At 53.7% G+C, this 18,374-nt stretch overlaps 2 protein-coding genes across 3 annotated transcripts in view; both read right to left on the bottom strand.

Moving 5' to 3' along the window:
* The window catches only part of Col9a3 (collagen type IX alpha 3 chain), a 22,858-nt gene extending 14,113 nt beyond the window's left edge, over positions 1–8,745 (bottom strand). Inside the window, exons 1-15 of the mRNA XM_031373290.1 lie at positions 8,616–8,745; positions 8,001–8,069; positions 6,878–6,913; positions 6,328–6,399; positions 5,695–5,748; positions 4,651–4,686; positions 4,385–4,408; positions 4,098–4,151; positions 3,688–3,741; positions 3,334–3,375; positions 2,281–2,337; positions 1,736–1,789; positions 998–1,051; positions 671–724; positions 413–466 (exon numbers count right to left, since the gene is read on the bottom strand). Of these exons, the coding sequence (XP_031229150.1) occupies positions 413–466; positions 671–724; positions 998–1,051; positions 1,736–1,789; positions 2,281–2,337; positions 3,334–3,375; positions 3,688–3,741; positions 4,098–4,151; positions 4,385–4,408; positions 4,651–4,686; positions 5,695–5,748; positions 6,328–6,399; positions 6,878–6,913; positions 8,001–8,069; positions 8,616–8,681 (780 nt within the window). The 5' untranslated portion in view covers positions 8,682–8,745. The remainder of the gene's footprint in view (positions 1–412; positions 467–670; positions 725–997; positions 1,052–1,735; positions 1,790–2,280; positions 2,338–3,333; positions 3,376–3,687; positions 3,742–4,097; positions 4,152–4,384; positions 4,409–4,650; positions 4,687–5,694; positions 5,749–6,327; positions 6,400–6,877; positions 6,914–8,000; positions 8,070–8,615) is intronic.
* A 2,633-nt stretch (positions 8,746–11,378) lies between these two features.
* On the bottom strand, positions 11,379–17,746 carry Ogfr (opioid growth factor receptor). Of its 2 annotated transcripts, none has more exons than XM_031372981.1 (7): positions 17,541–17,746; positions 16,139–16,207; positions 15,499–15,577; positions 14,515–14,593; positions 13,759–13,825; positions 13,204–13,352; positions 11,379–12,757 (listed from the first exon to the last, which is right to left on the bottom strand). In XM_031372981.1, the coding sequence occupies exons 1-7, from the start codon at positions 17,679–17,681 to the stop codon at positions 11,698–11,700; spliced, it is 1,644 nt and encodes a 547-aa protein (XP_031228841.1). In that variant the 5' UTR covers positions 17,682–17,746; the 3' UTR covers positions 11,379–11,697. The 2 variants fall into 2 exon arrangements, with proteins under 2 accessions (XP_031228841.1, XP_031228842.1); XM_031372982.1 differs by having other exon boundaries at positions 16,139–16,202; positions 17,541–17,646.
* Positions 17,747–18,374: the final 628 nt, after the last annotated feature.

Here is an 18,374-nt window from a genome sequence, read left to right as displayed (position 1 = left end):
CTCCCCAGGTTTTGCCTGGCTTAGCTCCCAAGATCTGGTCACAGGCAACCTCCTGCTGCAGAAGGTCACATAGGACAGTGACATGCTACCACTGCCTCCAACTCATATCCAGACAACAAAAGAGGCAGATTTCCCATGCAGGCTAGATGCCCCACACTCCAGCTGTCTGTCACCAGCACGCCACATTATCCTGTGCTACTTTTCATATGCTCTGGACCTCATGGATATACTATCCCTTGCTATGTCCGGAGTCCTCCAAGTATCTATGGACAGCTCATCCTGGGATAGAGTAGGGGCAGCCTAGTGGGACAAAGGGTGGAATGTCTGTGAACCAGCAGCAGGATGGTAAAGTCAGGGATCAGAGGGTCTGGGCTGGTGTAAAGCCCACCTTCCAGCCTAAATAGATACATACCACTTTCCCAGGTGCTCCTGGGATCCCAGGGGGGCCCCGAAACCCAATGGGACCCTGTAAAGGAGAGAAGGCAATATGAAGTCCTCTCACAGGAACAGATACCCAGAGAGAGGCTCTAGCACAGTCTCAAGTTGCCAGCCAGGAGGAGCTTTAGTGATGCTGACTGCTCAGAATTGGGGTTTGAACCATTCCAGACACCCAACGACCAGGGCTGACCTCAGTGGACCCAAAGCCCCCCATGGAGCCAACAGCACTTACCCGGTCCCCAGGGGGCCCAAGTGGCCCTGGAAGTCCTCGTAATCCTCGTGGGCCCTGAGGGGACAGAACCAGAGCTACAGGGACCAGAAAACACATCTACCTGAATTGTACCACAGGCCTGGCCTCTGAGTCCTCCAAGGCTTTGTCATCGTCTCTAAAAGTGCCTGACATCAGCTGAGGCCTTTGGAGGGAGCAACACTAGCCTTGGTGTCAGGCTGGATGTGACCCTCTCAAGAGCTGGTTACCTGTCCCTAAAGTCTAAGCTTCCTTTGGGGTGACCATCAAAGGGGCCTCCACCTTACCACCCTGGTCCCTCTCTAGTCTCACCTGTAGTCCCACAGTGCCTGGGATTCCAGGAGGCCCAGGGGGGCCAGGATTACCCTACAACAGAGAAAGCAGTTGTCAGACAGTTCACCCTAGTTCTAGTACCTTTCCACTGCCCACTGGTCCCTCCCATGAGCCTGAGCCATGATAGTCACTCCTCCTACTTTGAAACTGAGCCATGGAGGTTGAATGAGATAGGGGATACTTGCCTATAGCTATAAAAAGGCAACATGAATTATGGTGACCTCCCCACTGCCTGGGAGGGTCAGGGGTCTCTGTTCAAGCAAGGCCCCCAGGTCTTTCTAGGCATCTCCTCCAGTCAAATGGGGATGTGCCTACTCTACACCCAGCAGTCTGTACATCCAGCAGCCTGAACTCAGCCACTTATGCCACCAGAAGCTACCCCAGACCTCTTCCTAGCATGTAGTAAGGACAGGCAGAGGCCTTCTGGGAAGGTGGCTGCTGGTTGAGAGTGGCAGAGGCGTCTATGAACATTTTAGGCCCAGAGCCAAGTGTCCTCAGGGACCCTTAGCATCCCAGGAGCTTCCACATGAGGTCAGACATGGGACAGGGGGATTCGTTTACATGAACGGTTCCAGGTCACCCAGCTCTGACTAGCCAGGCCCCACTGAGGAAATACTAGGTACCTACCCAGAACAAGCACATGAGGTTCCAGGCCCTTCTCCCAGCCACTGCCCCTACCTTGGTTTCTAGGTCAGTTATGTGGACAGCGTTTTTTACCTTCTCACCATCTTTGCCAACTTCTCCTTGTTCCCCTTTGTAGCCAGTAGGCCCCTGAAAACAAACACAGACATCACAGTCCCCAGACCCACGCATGCCCCACACTCTCCCCCCACTCCATTTGCCTATGTAGAATCAAGGTCTATGCAGTCAGTCACTGAGAACAGCAGCATGTCATTCAGAGTCCAAGGCCAGGAATCAGACAGGGAAACTGAGGCCCAAGAGGGTTTGTGACTATGCTACCCAAGGGCCTCAAGAGGAATAGGGTTAGGATCAGCCCTGTCTCCTCTCTGTCTCTGCCTCCTTTGATCTCTTAGGACCGGCCTAGCCTGGTCACAGCAGCTTCCAGTGTGTCACTGAGGTAGAGAAGTCAGGATGAGTTGATGGACCATTCTGTCCCCCTCTAATAATACTGAATCTAGGCTCAGACTCTGTAAAAGTTCTAACTGCATAGCCTGCGGGGACCCAATGGCCTCTGTCCGTGGAGACTATGCTCAACATAGTCAGCTGTCACAGCATAGTCAGACCCACAGCTGTCTGCTCACCTTGAACCCTGGCATTCCTGGGGGGCCTGGAGGGCCTGGGGGGCAGATGGCTGGACACTGTTGAAAAAGCAGAAGGATTAGACCCTTCCAAGACAAATGAGGCAGGATCCCGAGAGAGAGCAGCAGTAGGGAGGGGGAGACCTATGAAGGACCATCTCTCCAGTGATGGAGACAAGCCTGAACAGGGCCCCATTCAGTGCTGGGTGTGAGGTGAAGTGACTGCGGAGAGCTGGATGGCAGCCAGTCACCTTCCCGCACAGCACAGCACAGATTTCTCCACAGACAGGCTCAGCCTCAAAGCAGCTATTTACATACCACTGTGGCTCCACAAAGGGCCCTTCATCTTGTGACCACCAGGCACCTGGTGGCTCATGGGAGGAATGCCACACGAACTCAACCTATGGTGCCACACACCAGGAAACTGATGGAGATTTCTAGCTCAATTCACACTGAACTGGCCAGGTCGAGCCTGGGTGCATAGTGGAACTATGGACTTCTACCCACCAGCCAGCCCATCCCAGAGGCTCGACGCTGGCCTCATTTAGAAGAACCCTATTTTCCCCTTCTACAGCAAATGCCAGGGATGCCGAATAAGGGTGAAGAGGCAGATGACCATCAGTGTTAAATGAAACTGCACCCAGACAGGGATGGAGCCAGACACAAACTCTCTCTTGGGAACTAGAAACCTGCAGCAGACGGCCTGTTAGTCACCCAGTGCAGTGGCTACTTACCACCTACACTGACAGCAGCTAAGAGGGGACCCTGCAGGAAGCAGGTAGTAGCTGCTAGTAGCTTTGTTAGGGACGGTGCAGATGTAGGCACAAGCCTGGCACCATCTACAGAGCTCAGTCAGGGCTCCCTCTCAGGCCTTCTTGCTGAGCAAGCAGGTCCCTCTAGGAATAGAAATGCTGTCTTGGAAGACACCTACACACACACACACACACACACACACACACACACTCCTCCACCTCTGCCACACAGTGGCCTCAGGCAAGACTTGTCCTCCAAAGCAGGAACATCCCATAACCCCTCATAACCACCACAAATGCATACCTGCAGATCAGTAGCACCTTCAGGGAGGACTCCAGGGTTTCCCTTCAACATACAAAGAGGTAGCTGGTGTGTATCCTCCCTCCTACACTTTGTCCTTGACTTTAATCTAACAGGGGGCTTGAAATCCTCAAACCTATTTCCCTCCCCAGTGGCCAGTGCAAGGCACTGCTGACCCATCTGCAGTGTGGGTGACAAGAGAAATTGTCTATCCTTGGAGCAAGGAAACTGTGAATGCTATAGCAGTTCCTGTCTCCCACCTGCTTCCGGGGAATGGCACAGAGCCTGGGCAGGGATTAGGGTGGGGCCCAGCCCAGTTAGTCTAGGATACCTGACAGAGTCCCCTCCAGTACTTACAGGAGGTCCAGGAGGTCCTGGGGGGCCAGGCAGGCCTGGAAGTCCAGAGGGTCCCTACAGAGGATTCATGACTCAGATTAGAGCTTGCCCCACTGAGTGGGGTCACCAGCTTCCCCCAAAATGGAGGATACTACAGCTCCCTTTAATCCTCCCTAGATGAAGCCATGCTGGTATCTGTCTGTCTGCCACCCTGAGTCACAGGTGGCTCTCTGCCTGGGCTTCTGTCAGTGCCCACTAGATCAGGGCGGGGGGAGGGGCGGGTTCAGGGGAGGGAAGAATGAGGAGAGAGTGTACATAAAGATGGAAGAGACAACGAGAAGGTAACTAGGAGAAGGAACAGGGAGCCTCTGGTTAAGTGTGGAGACCACATGCACCCCTGCAGTGGAGGGGTACAGGGAATAGTCACTCACCGGGGGGCCACGAAGACCAATCCCACCTGGGAGGCCACTCACTCCAGCCTCTCCCTGGAGGAGGTAAAAAAGAGGGAGGTGGGCAACCTGTGACCCTGAATGGGGGAATCCCACCAGCACCATCTGCTCTTTGAAAAGCCAGGACTCCATATGTGAAGTAGTCAGGATGAACCCTAAGAAGACCACTCCACCATGATCTGGCGCGATCCCAGAGAAGATGGGCTTCAGTGAGAGATGCTCTGGGAATGTACATGCTTGGGAGGGGCAAGAGGGTGGTAAATACTCACAGGAGGTCCAGGGAGGCCTTTGCCCTGCAAATCCAAGAATGAGGTCAGAACATAGGTGGGCCCTGACAACCACAAGGCATGGTGGGTAGGGGTTCAGGAAAAGTGTGGTACCTGATTTAGGAGAGTTACCCCCTACTAACACAGAGGTTATAGTCCAGATAAAGCTCCAGGAGTCCAGGCCAGAATGCAGGACATAGGAGCGGCTGCAAGGGACCCCTGGGATGCCATGACACAATAAAAACTCCCCTGGGAGGTGAGGTACTTACTCCAAGTCCTGGTGGCCCTGGGGGTCCTAGACTTCCCTGAAAAGGAAAACAAGAGTCAGGATACACAGGAAAGAAACTCTGGCCCTTGCTTGCACTTTCTTTCCTTTGGACCCTAAGTCATAACTCTGTCAAGATGGGGATCAGAGAGAGAAACCTTGATAGAGAACAGAGGCCATGCAAGGTTCTGCTGTCTTGAAACCTGCATGAGCATGGAGGAAAAGCATGGGCCAAGAAAGTTGCTAGTGGGTGGGCAGAACCAACAGGAGGGGCAAGATACAAAGGTAGGCATGAGCCATACAGTTAGGGACTCCAGCCTGCCTGCGGATGTACCAACACTAGCCTACAAAGGTTCCTGAGACTTCAGGCCTCGGTGTATGTGAGAAAACTACCAGCTTGGTAGACAGGTCTGAAATGATTGTCTTGCCAAGAAGTGGGTACACGCTGGTTCTTACACTGTGGTCACAGTGTCCCCCAGGCAGCCTGGGCACCACTCATCCCAGGCTAAGCAAGTAGCAGTCCAGCTGGCCACCAGCTAACTGCTTTCATTCAGATGTTCCACACATCTGAGTCCCCATGCTAGCTCTGTCCTTGTGCCCCGCCCACCCTTCTTGCTCTCTGGGGTGCTTTGTGCTCAGGACCGCCTCTCCTGAGGTGAAGGAGAATTGTGGACTAAGCTCTGCCCTCAGGAACAGTGAGATGAGAGAGCCAGTTTGCTAGGGAATGGGATTCAGTGAAGGTGGTCACACTCAGGGATATGAAGTAACTCCTCCCGTGCTGAAAGGAGGAACACCTATGCGCCTATCACCGTCACACAGCTCTGCCTGCTCTGAATGCCAAGATGGTGCTGACTAGGTATAGCTGTGGGATTTCTGGGGAGGACCCAGGGGCTGTGTACTCAGCATCCTCCCATCTGAAGTGGAGCAATGGGATAGGGCTCAACGAGTACAGTCATGGACACCATCCACAGAACTTCTACTCTGATGACCTTGTGAGCCACCTAGAAACCTAACCTCTAGATTGCAGCCACTGAATTGAGACACTTACCCGTTCTCCAGGGGCACCTTTGGGTCCTGCGGGTCCATCCCTCCCTGTCAGACCCTGGAGAGGGAGGCAGAGGATGGGCTCAAGAAGCCACCAAATGAGAAGCATATGCCATGCCACAAGAAGAATGAGCCACAGACTCTTAACTATGAACCCAGAGACTCAGTCCAGTACATACACAGTGCACCCAAAGCTCTGGGAGGGGGTCGGGGGGGAGGAAAGCACGTGGAAAATCTGCTACCAAGCACCATGATGACTAAACATAGGTTCAGCAGCTCAGTCCTAAGTCCTGCTGGCTAGTGCCGGAGCCAGCGCCTATCCATCAAGGCATCGGGGGCTCGGAGGGACACCAGTGTGGCCAGCATGGGGCAGGAAGCCTGACAATGGGCCCTTGTTCTTGGATCAGCAAGAGCTGATGGGGCTGCAGACTACAGGAAACTGGTTCTGTCTCAGCCAGGAGCTGGCAGAGTCTGGGATGAAGGCCAGCGACCCCCGTTGGGAATTCCTGCAACTTCTGTCAAGACAAGGTTTCCTGCCTGAATAAGCCCAGCTGCAGGACAGCACTGAAAACCTGACCCTTGGCTGGGCTGGGACAGGGGTGAGGTGAGGCAGGGATGCAGGAGGAGGTACACTCACATCTATACCAGGCAGTCCTGGCAGTCCTGCCTCTCCCGGCTTCCCCGGCTTCCCCGAGGTTCCTTTGGGTCCCTGGGTGGTAGGAAAGGACAGAGTTATGCAACACATACTGAGCTCTAGGCTTTAGCCTCCATCAAGGAAGATAAGTCCTCTCCATTTGGGTACCAGCCAACCATGGTTCCTGCCCCTCTGCTGGAACCCCAGAAGACTGCCCCAGTCCCATTGCATCAACTGGATGGTCATCAAACAGATCCAGCATTCCCAGCAAAAGGCCAACAGGGTTACTGCACAGGAACATCAGTGGCTGAGGATCTTTAGCCAAGGTGAGGGGCCCACACAGGCACAGTGGGGAGACACTATAGAGCTCTATTATCTCTTCTCTGGCTTGTCTAAACACTGGCACAAAGAGCCTCCAGCCAGACTGAGCAGAGTCCCATAGGCTCTCCTCCTGTCCACTTCCAGGCTCTGCCCTCAGGCCTCTCCTAGGGCAACACAGGCCCTCAGCAGTGAGGACAGGTCCACCCTCCCCTTTCCAACCAGGGACACTTACTGGAAGGCCAGGCAGACCTGGAGGGCCAGTTTCTCCCTGCAGAAATGAAAGTGAGCATATAAAAGCCCTGAAAACAGGAAACCCACCCTAGAGCTGGGCCATTCTTCAATCCAGTCCTCAAAGCTGTGCCCATGGAGACATTGCGGGGTCCCCAGATCCTCTCATCTATACCTTGGGACCCGTCCTCTGCAAGCTAGTCAGGGATGGGGTGAGCTAGAAATCAGCTCAGCCACACAGCATTTGGGGATCATCTAGGAACACAGCAGCACAGACCCTCCAAGAGACACTCCCTCTGCACCGACCTAAGAACTTTTAGAGAGTGTCTGTGGCTGGATGAGCAGCCTCTTGACTCCATTTGTTCCAGAAATGGCACTTCCTCACCCATTCTCCAGAAAGGTATTCCACCAGCCCTACCCTCAACAGACACTTGCCGGTGGGTGAACCTTTCATATGAGGCTTTAAGAGTCTCAGAGCCTGGGCACTCAGCTACAACAGAGGGTAAGGTCCCAGGCCACCAGCTCCAACATGGTGGCTCAGGAAGGGTGTGAGGAAGCCTGAGGCCATTACAGCTGAGCTAGGTTCTGGGACTCTTGGGAGTCTGAGAATAGCTCAGGGCATTCTTAGTGCAGCTTCCAATAGCCCTCTATGGAGTCTCTAGGGTAACACATGAGTGGCTAGAGGCTGGCCTCCTTGGAGAAGGCACCATGAGAAGCTTTCCACTCCAGGTGATGAGACAGGGTGTGGTGGAGCCGCAAGACTTCAGTTACTCCTCCAGCCCCCAATGTTTGGACCATAACTGGATGGATGGTACACCCCAAAGACAACATCTCTGCATCCCAGTCCCTCCCAGACTGGCTCTATACTCAGCCCCAGGAAGATTCATAGGTCTCCAGAGTAACACATCACACACCCCCGAAATATAGGAGCACATGTGTCGCAGGGCCCAAATTTCTAGCTCAAGGACCACCCTGTCATCTGTACCCCAGGATCTGCCCCAAAGAGGAACAAGGTCCTATGAGCTCTACTGGGGTATCCTGTGCCACCCTAGCTCTCAGAAGAGGCGCTTGGGTTTGTGGTCACAAGGCCAGGAGTCTCAGGGCACTTTCCCCAACTCCCAACTCACATCGATGCCATCCTTGCCGGGCTTTCCAGGAGGCCCTTGGGGACCAGGGGGGCCTCGAGGTCCCACTTTCTGAAATTGAGATAAGTTATTAGGTAGGCCTCTTTTTCAAAATGTCAGCCCTCCCGTGCCATCCTCCCCAGCCCAAGAAACTCTGGGGCCTGTGACAATGGCCCATGACCCTCCTCCCTGTCTGCCTTAAAAAACCCCCAAAGTCTCCTGCGCTGGAGCCTGGCGCCAAGGCAGTTTATCCTCGTTTGCGCCAGGAGTGGCTGTGCTGCGGCCCCGCGGGGAGTCTCCAGGAACAAAGGCAACATTGTGTGTTCTGAGCGTGGTGGCAGTGGTGGCAGCGCTTGGCAGCAGCCTGACCCGGTTGGGCGAAGACAAGTTGGAAGCCAAGCATCATGGTTGACATGTCCTGGTGTCCGTGGGGCTCAACTGCATCACCAGAACTCGCTAGCCAGAGAGAGGCGGTGAAGAGACTGCCAGAGATGTCCTCGAGGGTCCTTGGCGGCGGGACTCAGGTGTTGGCCCAAGGGGTTCTAGTTGTCCCAGGCTGTACGGTTCGACGTCCGGCCCTATCCCCGACCCCATAGGCACCCGCGGGCCCGCGCTCACCTGCGCTGAGGTGGCCGTCAGGAGCTGCCCCAGCAGCAGCAGGGCTAGAGCAGGCGCTCCGGTCATGGCTGGCAGGCGCTCTGAGAGGCTGGCGCCGAGCGGCGGGCAGCAGGGTGGGGAGAGGGGCTGGGGGGCGGCGCGAGGCCGTGCGCCCCGCCCTGCCCCGCCCCGCCCGCGCACAAGCCCCTCATTCAGCCGGGCCCACCTGAGCCGGCAGGGCGCCGCGTGGGCTGGAAAGAAAAAAACCCAGCAACATTTTCTGGCCCTCCTCTTGAGTTAAAATTATCCCAGGACCGCGCGTTACACACGCACCTTTCAGGGCACAAGAAAGACTCTTTTCTCTCCCACTCCTCTCCTGGAAGAACCCCCACAGTTAAGGACATCTTTAAGAACTGCGAAGGGCACACCCAAGCCGCCCAAATCCCAGGAAGATCCCTGTGGGTAGATCTCCCTTTCCAAAGCCTACCATGGCAAGGATTCTATATAGTGACAGTCCGGCAATTCTTGCTAGCCACCCCGGCTCTTTCTCTAGAGCTTGAAACCAGGTTCTGGTGCGGGTGGTGTTGGACAGGGCTCTTTTCAGCCACCACTGGAAAGCCTCTTACACTGCACCCTGTGACCCAGGAGGGAGCAAGATGAACTGGAAGAGGAAAGAAGCAGCCTGAAGTTCAAGGCTGCTGGAGGGGATAAGGACCCAATGTTAAGACCTGGAAGCAGGCCTCCAGTAATAGTAATCTATCCCTTAACCTTCCTTCAGTTTATTTTACCAGGTTTCATATATATATATATATATATATAAAACCTATGAGTTATATATATATATATATATATATATATATATATATATATGAGTATATATAATGATATAATGAGTGTTTTGCCTGCATATATGTGCATGATGTGCATGCCTGGTGCCCAGAAGTCAGAAAGACTTGGTTATGAGCCCCCAGGTGGATGCTGGATATTGAATATGGGTCCTCTACTACAAGAGTAACAAGTGCTGTTCACTAGCTCACCTAACTCCCTAGCTATTCAACTCCCTTGAATCTTTCAAACACCAAAATCACCTGAGGCTGCAGGATCCCAGCCTACCTGTCCTTTCAGCAAATCTGAGCTTCCAGGACATGGTAAAAGTTTCGTGTCTGCAGGTAGGGATCACGTGACAGGAGTTAACACCAATAGGATGGATAAAGGTAAGGGTGTGTATAAGCAAAATGGCCCCAATGGAAAGCTGTGGCTTTCACCTGCCAAGTGAGGTAATAGATTCTCACTCCACTACCAAGCATCAGAGCTACCTGCTCAGCTCTGCAGCAGGTGTTGTGAACGTACCCAGGAGTGGAACAAGGCAAAGCTCAGAAAGCTTTGCCCTCAAGCAGCCCGAGACATACCAAAACACCTCATCAGAAAAATGTATTGTGATAAGGCAGTTCAGATGGCAGAGGCTGCAGTTGGGAACTCTCAACAGCTCGTTCCAGGGGCTGGGAGAGGCGACTCTTTAATTCACATCTAGGGTATCCTGGCCCCTGTAACATACCTCCCACTTGACTCAGGTTCCTCTGGCCACCTCAGCACCTAGCATGTAGTGTATTGGACAACTGGTGGAAGTCACTCCGATGAGGCACAGACGGCCTTTAGAGTGGGTCTGGGGAACAGTTTGACTGAGGCAGACTTGGCCTTCAGCTCCCCCACATCCCCCACCCCACCTCCCATATCTGCAAATCTCCCAGCACCTGCCTTTGAGCTGTGCAGAACTGAAGGAAGCTTTCTTTACCTGTTTTGGTACACAATTCTTCTTGAAGGTCAGGGGGTCCTAGAGCCTCTCCTCACGTCCAAGTGTTGATATCTCCATCCAACTTGAAACTCATTTATCTAGTCAAAGGTGCCTGGGCACTTGGGATCAGAGGCCCCTACTGCGGTTACCAGATGCCTTCTATACATCTCAGAGCATTTATTTCCATGTCATGATGGAAGCCTTACCAAGGAGCCAAATGTCAGCTAAGGTGCCAAGGGCTCATAGCCTCCTTGAGCTAGCCTTAGGAGGACCCTGTACTGCGACCTTGTCAAGAAACAGCACTGGACCCCTAGGTTCAACTCAGGGGTAACTGGTTGATTGCCACTTCATTTGCACAGGCATGTGTGGCTCCCTCCTCTCCAAAGTCAGCACTGGGGAATCAGAAGAGGGAAATGACAGACAGAGAAGCTATAATGGGATGTCAGTCTGATGGGCCACATATGGCCTTGAAGATAGCACTTCTGGGAGGCCTATCAGTAGAGAGGGGCAAGACAGAAAGGACTGGTCTAGACATGTAAACCCAGCACTGTTCCCAGACGATGTACCAACTAAGGGGGCTGATGATCTAGCCTTATATTCTCATTCTGTCTCCCTCCCCCTCCCCTCCTCCTCCTCTTCTTTCTTCTTCCTCTCTCTCTGTCTCTGTCTCTGTCTCTCTCACACACACACACACCAGGACAGGGTTTCTCTGTGTAACAGCCTAGTCTGTCCTGGAACTTGAGACCAGGCTGATCTCAAACTCAAGAGATTCACCTCCTTCTCCCTCTTGAGGACTGGGATTAAAGGCATACGCCACCACATCCAGCTTCCGGAAGGCTGTATATTTAGGAGAGGTCCATGTGGGGTACTTATGCTTGCAACCTGTTCCCAGCAAGAGCTGTGTAGACAAAGTACCATGAATGACACTGGTCATGATGCTCTCAACTGGGAACAAAAGAGACTAGAGGTCACAGGCAACCAGACACGACATGGGCCATACCAAAAGACAAAGTCTAAAGAGTTTATTCAGAAAAGGCCTCACTTGGCACCAGACTAATAAAAGAGGCCCCTCCCCCTAGACCCTTAGGGTCTGTTCATAACACAGGGCTCAGAGGGCAGTGGAGGAGGACACAGTGAGGTAAGGAGGCTTCTGAAGGCCTTGGCCTTCCCTGAGGGCAGGGCCTCAGTCCCTCAGGCCACTTCAGTGGCCACTAGGGAGAGGCCAGCACTGTGGGGCACCAAGAAGAGCCAACAACAGAGCTCTGGGACAGAAACCCCCTGCAGTGGGCTAAGTAGGACCGAGATGCACCTCTAAGGCTTTGGGGGTTCAGCAGAAGCCTCAATCCTTGCCAACTCCTCTGACGCATCCACTGAGGTTCCAGTAGTATCAGAGTCTTCCCCCAGGTCCCTAGAGTCCTCCACTAGGCTCTTAGAGGCTGCTTGCTCTGGCCCCACCTGGCTTTTTGGGTCTTCTGGTCCCACCTGGTTTGGGTCTTCTGGCCCCACCTGGCTTTTGGAGTCCTCTGGCCCCATCTGGCTTTTTGGGTCCTCTGGCCCATTCCCATCCTTTTGGGACTCGGGGCACTCTGAAGGGGTAGGAGGCAGGGCACTGGCCTGCACTTGAGTGTTACTGGCTACTCCATCACCTTCAGCCCCTTCTTCCACCTTCCTCCGCTTTCTTACCTCATTAGCCACCCTGGCCACAGGACAGGGCTGTTCAGCCTCCCTGGGTTCCTGGCTGACGGGGCTGAGGGCACACTCCTCAAGGTTGAGGGCAATTTTCTCTACCTCAGAGACACCCTCGGGATCTGGCTCCCCTGGGACCTGCTCCTGCCTGTTCCCCTCCAACTTCCTCTTCTTGCTTTCTTTGGGGCTCAGAGACTTAGCCTCATCCCTTTGGTCCCCATCCAAGGTTTCTACATCCTGGGGCTTTGCACTCAGCAGTGAGGAATCCTCAGCTGTTCCACTGTCCCCACTCAGGTCCCTCCCAGATCCACAGGTCCGACCCTGGTTGCCAGCCTCTTGGGAGGGGTCCCTGGAGCCCTCATCTTTATCTGCCTGCCCTAGTCCCATCAGTGGCCGGGGTATACTCTGGGGCCTGAACCTCCGCAGCTTGTCACGGGGCCCCCAGACAAAGTCTCGGCGAGGCTTGAAGTGTTCCCATGCAAAGTACACGAGCTCCCGGCGCTGGTGCCGGCAGCGTACGGCGAACAGGAAGTAGTCCAGGGCACTCTGGCGAACGCTGGGCAATTTGTGCTGTACTAGGGTCTCCTCCAGGAAGAAGCGGACCAGCGGAGCCTGGTAGTGCTCTAAGCCCAGCTCGCCCAGCGACTTGAGGATGCGTGTAATACGCAGGTTGTTGTGGCTGTGGCTGTGAAGGTAGGTGACAGAAGGTTGGGTGGACCCGGCTCTAGAGATACATATCTGGCCAAGGCATCCCCAGTTGGCTCTATCTCATAGTTCTAGGGTCTTCTCATGGCCACATCTTGGAAAATGACCTGGATACCCTTGACCTGTGGACAGGGTCTGCAAGTCCTGGGAGATGCCCCAGTCCATGGACTCCTGCCCAGAGTGACTATGCTATCTGTAGGCCTTCCTTGCCTCTGCTTTCTGGGTGAATGGAGGGGATTAAACACTCCCAAGTCAAGGAACTGCTTCGTTCATCACCCCACAACTCCTACAACATGGCAGCACCTACACCCTGTGGGTGAAGCAGGCATCAGAGCCTGAATTAGACCTCTCTGCTTGAAATCCAGCCCCAGATACTAAAGGGGAGCAACAGGGATGGGAGGATGCCAGCAGGGCCCTTGTCATTACCTGTTCAGGTTATGGAAGCGTGGCTGGAAGTTCTGTGCACGGCATACGGCACCTGTGTTCCGGTCCTCAAGTTGGATCCCATAGAAGCCCAGCATGAGCTCATAGGCCCGGACAAGACGTTCTCTGATTTCCTTGGAGCTTTTAAATGCCTAGAAAACAATCCCCTGGGACTTAGGTGGCTCTCACTGATCACTGTTTCCAAGGAGCACTGGGTGGGCCCCTGGGTACCAGGTAGGGCAATTTTTCCCTTAGACCCTGACTCAGCCTCTGGTGGTAAGACAACACCAACACATCTCCAGCTTTCTTCTTCGAGAGGCCAAGAGGTCATCTCTATTCTGATCCACTTGCCACAAGGTGTTCCTTGCTGATGTCCAGGGACCTCACAGCTCTTATCTCTACTACTTAGTCTCTTAGAGCTGGCCCCCTTTCTCTGAGGTCCCCAAAAGTGGGACCATCGGGCTCTTTTGGCCTGAGACAGCAGACATTGCCTCAGGATGACTGCAGGCAGGGGTAGCTCTCCTCCCTCCCCCATTCTGGCATAGGAGAAATTCTTACCTCAACCTCCTTCAGTGTGAGGGGCTTGGCATGCCAGTTCACTCCTGGTTCCCTCAGAGGAAACAGCCTGAGAAGATGGTGAGGGTACAGGCACTTTAGTGCCAGGCAGCAACTCATTTATTTTGAACTCAGTACCTCTCTATCATCTCTGGGAGGAGCTAACTGGCCTTCCTTACCCAAAGAACTGGGTAAGGATGGCAGCCAGCCAAGAGCGGGTAAGATGGTTGCTTGGAGCCCAGCCTATATGCTCAGTGGGCTGTGTGATGGAAAGTCAAAATTGGCAGAGACCAGTGTGCCTTTCACTTATGGGGGCGGAGCTATCTTCCCTAAGGATTCAGTTTGTTCTTTCTTGTCATTAACCCTGCAGAATTATTCCTGCATATATTCCATGACAAGAGGCTACTGGGAGCAGCTCAGTGGGCTGGCCTCAAGCAAAGGATGCTGTACTTGCTAGGAAATGGCATCATTTCTGAGTCTGCTTTGTGGTACTTCACTCGCATCCTGCTAAGCCAAGTCAGACATCGTCCAGCTCCAGCTCCTCCCAGGACAGAAAATCCGCCCCCCCCAAATCCGTGCATAATAGCCCCCAGAGGGCCCAATAACAGGGACAGTAACTAGAGGAATGCAGGCAATACCTGTCATATACAAAGGCTTACGGAAAGGAAGGAATGTAACATCACTCATCTGAGCCTGGACATGGCATGAGAGCTCCCACCTAGGCCCAGCCCCCCTTCCCTAAGACTCAGTCCCACTCACCACTGGATGTAGGAGTGATTCTCTTCCAGGAGGTCATAGTTGTCTTTCCAGTTCTGCAGAATGTCCTCAATGAGAAAGCCTGGACACCCCATGGAGAGAAGTCAGCTACAGTGGGCACATTGCCATAGCTCAGAGGACAGACCTATCAAAATCGCTGCCTACCCTTCAATTTCTTTAGGGCTCTGAGGACTCAGCACAGCTACCCATAGCTCATCTGATATAAGAACACACTACTTTTAGGAAACTAGCCTACTTCTGTAGGAAAGGGGTGCAGCACTTCCTCTCTAGGACATAGACTCTCTCAGCTGGGAAGCTCTGTGTGCAAGAGAAATCCCCATAGAGACTGAGTGTGGAGCATGGTCTAAGGAAGTTGTCTTTTTTTTTTTTCCCTGAGACAGGTTTCTCTGTATAGCCATGGCTGTCCTGGAACTCACTTTGTAGACCAAGCTGGTCTCAAACTCAGAAATCCACCTGCCTCTGCCTCCCAATTGCTGGGATTAAAGGCGTGTGCCACCCCTGCCCAGCGGAAGTTGTCTTTGAAGGGCCAGACAGGAAATATCTCAGCTATGTAGACACATGGCCTTCTCCAGGCTCTATCAAAGAGTAACTACATGAATGGACGGGTGTGACAAGCACCAATAAAACCCTACTTACTGTTTAGTTTCAAATGTTTATGTCATGGAACATATATGGTGGCTCAGGCTTGCCTACAGTTTCATAACTTAGGAGGCTGAGATGAAAGACCCTGAGTCTGAGGCCAGCCTGGGATACACACAAAGACCACCATTTAAAGCCTCAAGAGCCTATTCTCTGGCCCTTCAATCTAGTACCCTACGATCCAAGCTCCAATCCCCTTGGCAGCCTGAAGTAGGTACTGCAGGGCCATGTAATTGGATTGAGGACAACAGACAGCCTGAAGCAGAGTCCTAATAGACTAGACAATCAGCCAAGGGCAGAAGGTGCTGGGGCTGGGAGGGCAGGTACCATTTGGCTGGAAGCAGATCTCATTTTTGTAGAAGCTCAGGTTGCACATGTCACCATTGCAGTCTTGATCTGTCAAATCCTGAAGAGCCAGAAAAAGGATAGCTGAGGACTCATGAGAAACAAACTCTGTCTGAGGGCCCCTCAGACTCATGCAGTCAGGAGTAGAGACAGCTGTTCAGGATCCCAAAGCTTGGGTCCTTTCTGTGAGCAAGGGTAGGTGTGGAGGGTAACACAGTCTTCCTCTCCCCAACAACAGAGGCTAGAGAAGGTAGCTCCCCTTCCGTACCTCAAAAATACCACAGGGATTGCCAGTAACTAACTCATGGGTACAGAGGAGAGGGTCTGAAAATGATCCCATGTACCAACCAGGGAGCCTTGTGAGAAGCACTGAGCCACATGTTCTGTCAGGAGGCTGAAGCTAGAACCTCATTTTAAAGCTAGGCTCTGAGGCTCCGGTCAGGCAACATGCTCTACCATCGGTAACTAGGAGAAGGGCATGGACCTGAATTGACAACAGGCTTGTCTTCCAGACAATGAGGAACACACCCAAGAACCCAAGGCTGGATTTTCAGCCGGCCAGGGGATGCTCTATTTGGGGGGAGAGAGCTGTGACTTTCAGTAGGGGGTGGCATGTACCTACCGGATAGTTGTGCCGGTATCTTTGCATGTCCTGCACAGCACGCCAGTTTCGGCACCCTGTCATCCTAGACTGGGGAGAGAATACAGGGATGAGGTACTGGAAAGTGTCCGAGATGTAGGCAGCATGGGTGGCCAACCACCACCAAGCTCTATGCAAGGGTGTTTGTTTCTTCTTCTTCTGGTCCCCGTCCAGGGTTCTGAGAAGGCATATCTAGACCCTAGAGAAACATCCCTCTATCTGAACACAGATAGAGAGTGGAACTAGTATAGCCTTAGCAACCACCTCTGCACCTCTCAATACTCAATTTTCCTCCATAGGGAACCCTGGCCCAGGCTACCCTGCAGGCTGCCAAGGTGTGTGGCTGCTGCTCTTCTGTCTTCAAGTCCCAGCTGCATCTCCTCCTTGATCTGCTCGTCACCCTCATTTGGCCCAAGATCTTTATGTGCTCCCCCTTCCAACCCCAGTCTCTGAGTACTGCAATATTTCTCTTCCTACGATTCTATGAATGGTCACTGGGCTGTATCCTCAAGGGGAGCTACTTTGCCAGCCACAGCCTCAAGAAAAAACCTAGAAGCCTCTAGATGGGTCTGATGGATGGGTGAATGAGGCCTTGTCTTTGTAAACCCCTGCTTCTCCCTGGCCCAATGCGACAAAGACACTGTGCCACTGGGCCAGGGCCAGGCTCTTAAGTGACTACTTATTGCTTCAGGTAGGATCTAAGAGCTTTTGTGGGGAAACAGCAATTCTGTCAGAGCTTTTGGGAGGTCTTACCACCCTCGGGAGGAGTCTGAGCCTGCACTATAAACCTTGACTACCCAGCCTCAGCTTCATCCCAATGTGGTCAGGTTGAGGCTAGCTCTGACCTGCCTCAGAGCTTCTCCAGATTCTGGGCTGCTTTCCCATAAATAGCAGACAACAAGAGATCGTAGCAATTCTGGTCATAATCCTCTCTCGTTTTTCTAGGCTCTCCATCACACCTCGAATCACACACCTATAAGCACGCCAGTGCGTCTTACAGGATGCCACTGAGGCTTACAAGCTCTTTGATACAAAAGTATAACGGGAACAAGCTCTTGGTTGCAACAAAAGTTACCAGAGCTAAGGGCAGACGACAGGCCCCTGCTCCTGGCGTCCTAGGCCGGGGTCACTTCCGAGCCCATGGATGCTGTCTGAAGAGGGGTGGAGGGAGGGCAACCCGAAGAAAGGCCACCCACGCAGGATGAGGTCTTGGGGTGCGCTCTGACGTCACCCACGCACGACCCCCATCAGTCGCTTCCCTGACGTCACCAGCGCTCGGTCTTCCAGGGCCTGGGCCCGGCGCCCCCACTAGGGGATAGCGGCCTGGGCCGGGCGATCCCGGCCTGGCGTTGTCCTGTCGCCCTCCCGTCCTCCTGCTCCGCACCTGGAACAGGCCTGGCCGTGCCTCCTCTGCGTCCCCGTCATCATCGCCCGTGTCCTCATCGGTCGTATCATCCGCCTGGCCATCCTCGCCGTCCTCCTCGCTCTCGTCCTCCCAGGTGGAATCGCAGTCCAGGTCGTCCATACTCGACAGGCAGGACCGGCTTTCCGCCGAAAGGAAAGTGAAAGAGGAGGAAGCGCGGGGGCGGGGCGGCGCCAGGTCCCGCCCACCGCTCAGTTTCCGCCCTTGCGCGGAATCGCCACAGCAAAGGCAGCTACGCTGGGAACTAGGCGGGTAGCGATGTCCTGGAGAAGGCAGTCCCCCTACCTCTCCCAGAAGGACCACCCCTGGAGGCTGTGCACCGGGATTCCTGCCTCTATCCTCTCCGGGAAGACGCACCGCCTCGGACTCAGACCCAGGTCTTCCCCCTTGAGATTTCACTTCCCTGCAGCACACTGTCCAGAGAGGAGTCTTAGGGAGGCTTCGCCTCAGTCCTACTGTCTGGGTGCAGGTTTCTAGTCTTTGTCGACCCGTCTAACTGCAGTCCTTCCAGGCTGCCCTCTGTGTCCACACTTTGTGTGTGTTTGTGTGTATGTGTTTGGCTGCCCAAGGACACCAGAGGTCGGTATTGAGTATTTCCTCAGTAGCTTGTCCACACTTTCATTCGAGCCGAGCTCTCACTTACCTGGAGTTCATAGGTTACAAGAGGATGGCTAAGCAGCAAATCCCTGGGACACAACTGTCTCTGCCTCCCCAGCACCGTAATTACAGGTACACACCACCAAGCTCAGCTTGTAGGTGGTAATCAACGCAGGTTCTCCTGTTAGCAAGGCTTTT

The sequence above is a fragment of the Mastomys coucha genome, unplaced genomic scaffold (assembly GCF_008632895.1).
Source record: "Mastomys coucha isolate ucsf_1 unplaced genomic scaffold, UCSF_Mcou_1 pScaffold15, whole genome shotgun sequence".
Classification (NCBI taxonomy): Eukaryota; Metazoa; Chordata; class Mammalia; order Rodentia; family Muridae; genus Mastomys; species Mastomys coucha.
The sequence above is the reverse complement of the archived record's forward strand: the minus strand, read 5'-3'. Positions and strand labels throughout refer to the sequence as shown.

Coding starts and splice junctions, on each gene's coding strand:
- Ogfr (XM_031372981.1), bottom strand. CDS start 17,681: ATGGACGACCTGGACTGCGATTCCACCTGGGAGGACGAGAGCGAGGAG. Junction 15,578..16,138: donor GATACCGGCACAACTATCCG/GTAGGTACATGC, acceptor CTGGCTCTTCAG/GATTTGACAGATCAAGACTG. Junction 12,758..13,203: donor CGCTTCCATAACCTGAACAG/GTAATGACAAGG, acceptor CTACCTTCACAG/CCACAGCCACAACAACCTGC.